Genomic DNA, 3,439 nt, shown 5'->3' with positions numbered 1-3,439 from the left:
CCTGATAGCTAACGTTAGCTAGGTAGCTATACTTTTTTTAGCTAAGTTATGTCTAGCGTTAGCTACTCTAGCTGAAAGAGAAGTTTTGAATGAAGTTTGTCTGGCGTATTGTCTGCTTTTTAGTCATTTTGATTTAAGCTAAATCTACTATAGCTAACTCATATACACACTTTCATCTTACCTTTCACATGACTGTAGCTAATCAAACGTTTTACTTTAGGTCATGGGTCTCAAACTCGCGGCCCGGGGGCCAATTGCGGCCCGCGGGATGATATTTTGTGGCCCCCTACTTGACATCAAAGTTAAGTGTAAGTGCGGCCCGCGCATTCTGAAACTTTTTGTCATTGCGCATGTCACTTATGGGCTACCGTAGTAGTCTCCTGACAGCGGCGTAACGGTTGTCAAGCTAGCTAAGTACCCTTTGTGGCAAATGCCTGAGGTTTGACAATGTGATGTCTGTTGTTGTGAAATTCACCAACCATATCAGATCTAGGGGTTTAAAGCACCGGCAGTTCCGCGCCCTTTTTTGAGGAAATTGAGGTTTTTTTTTGAATACTTGATGCGGCCCAGCCAAACCCAGACTCTACTTGCAGCGGCCCCCAAGTAAGTTGAGTTTGAGACCCCTGCTTTAGGTTGTCCGATTTATGCAATCTGGTACAGCTAGGTTGGCATTTCTGTTGCATAGCAACAGTTACTTTACTAGGGTCTCGAGCACAACTGTTGGTCTCTGGCAGTCATCCAAACATAACAAAAATATACGGCATAGTTTTATACTAATTAATACCAATAATTGAGAAACTAATACACTGTCAGAGTGACATCAAATTTTATATAAACAGTATTTAAGGTCAGTTATCTGCACAAGCGCAAAGCATATTAGTGTCATATTGGTTCTTAAATATGAAATAGACTATTAGAACCTTTAAAATAAAAACTAATGCAGACAAAACTGATTGACACGCATAACAACACAACAAGAAAAGTGATAAAGGACATTTTCCATGTCATTTATTTTCAGTTAGCAAAATTTTGTAAAAGTTCTATGCTCATAGCAGCAAGCTAATGATTAAAACAGGATAACTTCTGATTCAACAAACTCATTTGCTACATTGCAATGTAAAAATTTGGGATTAATTTACATCACCAACAGATATCACATCATTAATGAAAAGTATTTGTTTTGATTCTATGTATTACAGGCTGGTTATTTAAAAGAAAAAATCAGAGCCAGAAATTGTAGCTGTGGCAGCAGCTGTCAGTCAGCAGGACAGCACAGAGGTGAAGAGCAGGCTGTCAGACTTCTCCATCCCAAGTATCAGCAGAGGCCTTCCTCTCGTTTTCTTGGCTGCTCCACCGGGCAGAGACAGCTGGTAAAGCACCTCTCGCCTGTCTTTAATGTTGAAAATGAAGACGCAGACTTGTATTATTCCAGTTTCATCTCAGTTTAGCCAGTCCAGATCATTATCCTCCTCATCATCACCAAAGAGAGGGGCAGGTGGGGGACGGCCCTTCAAGCTCTGGACACAACAAGAGAGATAACAAGACAAATGCTGTCCATCAATGTTGTGTTGACAGTAATACGAAGCAGAATTCCTTCTTTTTTAAAGTAGTTATTAAACATGACTGACTGACTTAACATTAAAACAAAACACAAGGAAATGGCTTGGTAGGGATGGGGGGGGGGGGGGGGGGGGGGGGGGGGGGGGGGGGGGGGGAATCTTAGATCCTTCCTCACCATTTCATCCTCTTCTTCTTCCTCGCTGTGTGCTGCATTGGTTTTTGCAGGAGCTGTGGTCTGGAAAAATGGCTCTTCTCCATTTTCCTCACCCATTCCCCCAGTTAGACTGAGAGAATAGTAGAAAAAGAGGGGTGGGGTGTGGGGGATGCACAAAAAAGACAGTGAAGAAAATGGGGATGAAGCAAGCAAGAAACAACACTTCAGACAAGCAGTTAGTTTGCAGGAATCATGCATAAATGAGCAGAGATGGGCGGCACAGATATGTTACAATTGTAGTGTAGTTAATGAAATCTGTTATATTGGCCTTTAAGACTGCATGTGACAACATGTGACCAAGTCCCCAGGTCTAAATGACTTCTTATTGACAACTCACAATACATCTCAAATGAAACAAATAGGTACAAACAGTATATCATTTAAGTTGTTTATTGGGTTCCAAAGCGCACAAAGTTTTTTTTAGATGGATTATCTTTATTCCACACGCACAGAACCCTCTGAGAAACCTTTTTGGAAAAGACCAGGCACTTTTTAAATATACTTTGCAGGTGATTGGATGAATTATCTGTTCATCAAACTATTTCCAAAGCCAGTTGAGAGAGGAGTGGAAAAACAATGTCCATCGAGGCCATCAGTGCAGTTCTTTACTCTTCTTTCAATGTAGAAATCTCCAGTTCTGATATAATGGATGCTATTGCAGCATCTTCGCTAACCTCTTTAGCCACCAATGTTGTTCTGTACAGTCGCCTCTCTGTGTTGTCACACACACACACACACACACACACACACACACACACACACACACACCCACACACACACACACACACACACACACACACACACACACACACACACACACACACACACACGTTGCTGCCAGTAGCTCCTCACAGGACGCTGACAAGATAGATTGTTGCTATTAAAATAAGCAATAACAATATGTACTGTACTTAATGAAAGAATAATTTGGCAACTATATATATTTTTTTGAATGTGTCAACAGCATTTTTCAAAGTGGCCTTTGCTTAAAAGTGCTACACAAAATTGTGACTTTATAAAAAGGTTTTTCATGCTCAGACTATTCACAAAAATACACAAGCTGTCAGAACCTCCATGTCAGGCCTGATTGCCGTTGGTTCCGCTTTAAATCAATTAGATCCCAATTTAACTACCAAACCAACCTGGGAAGAAATTCTGAAGCAGCTCTTGCTGCTTGGATATTCTACCTACAGGGTTTTTTTAAACAATGTTTTTCACTGCATGGCATCAGATCTACAAAAATAGTAGTGGACACTTCTCTACTTTCAGGCCATTTCCTACAGGCCATGAAAACTGCAGCTGTTAAGCCACTTTTGGAAAAATCTAGACTACAGATCTTCGGGGACTCTTAGGGGGTCCTCAGAGTTACTGCAGGGGCACCCCAAGTTATTGTATAATAGTTTTTTTTAAAGTTCAAAAGTTATGTCAGAAAATATACTTAAACATGAGTCTAACATATTAATAGCAAAGTTAAATCAACCTATTTGTCATTATGATGACTGGCTTATCGACCTATAGGCAAGGTAGCCACTAATATATCCACAGGTACACTTAAAGGGTAACTAACTTTTTTTTCAACTTGGATATAGCTATGTATATAGCTACCTATACATACACCTATTTTTTGTGTCCAAATCACTGATGGGAACAACAATCTTTGACATT

At 40.3% G+C, this 3,439-nt stretch overlaps 1 protein-coding gene across 5 annotated transcripts in view; it reads right to left on the bottom strand.

Annotated features, from left to right (window-relative positions):
• Positions 1–1,432: 1,432 nt before the first annotated feature.
• fkbp15b (FKBP prolyl isomerase family member 15b) overlaps positions 1,433–3,439 on the bottom strand; it is a 36,673-nt gene continuing 34,666 nt past the window's right edge. For 4 of the 5 annotated variants that reach the window (XM_032515996.1, XM_032515998.1, XM_032515995.1 and 1 more), the window contains exons 28-29: positions 1,736–1,844; positions 1,433–1,517 (exon numbers count right to left, since the gene is read on the bottom strand). In XM_032515996.1, coding sequence (XP_032371887.1) covers positions 1,440–1,517; positions 1,736–1,844 — 187 coding nt within the window. In that variant the 3' untranslated portion in view covers positions 1,433–1,439. The remainder of the gene's footprint in view (positions 1,518–1,735; positions 1,845–3,439) is intronic. The other variant, XM_032515997.1, reaches the window with a different exon arrangement.

The sequence above is a fragment of the Etheostoma spectabile genome, chromosome 5 (assembly GCF_008692095.1).
Source record: "Etheostoma spectabile isolate EspeVRDwgs_2016 chromosome 5, UIUC_Espe_1.0, whole genome shotgun sequence".
Taxonomy (NCBI): domain Eukaryota; kingdom Metazoa; phylum Chordata; class Actinopteri; order Perciformes; family Percidae; genus Etheostoma; species Etheostoma spectabile.
The sequence above is the reverse complement of the archived record's forward strand: the minus strand, read 5'-3'. Positions and strand labels throughout refer to the sequence as shown.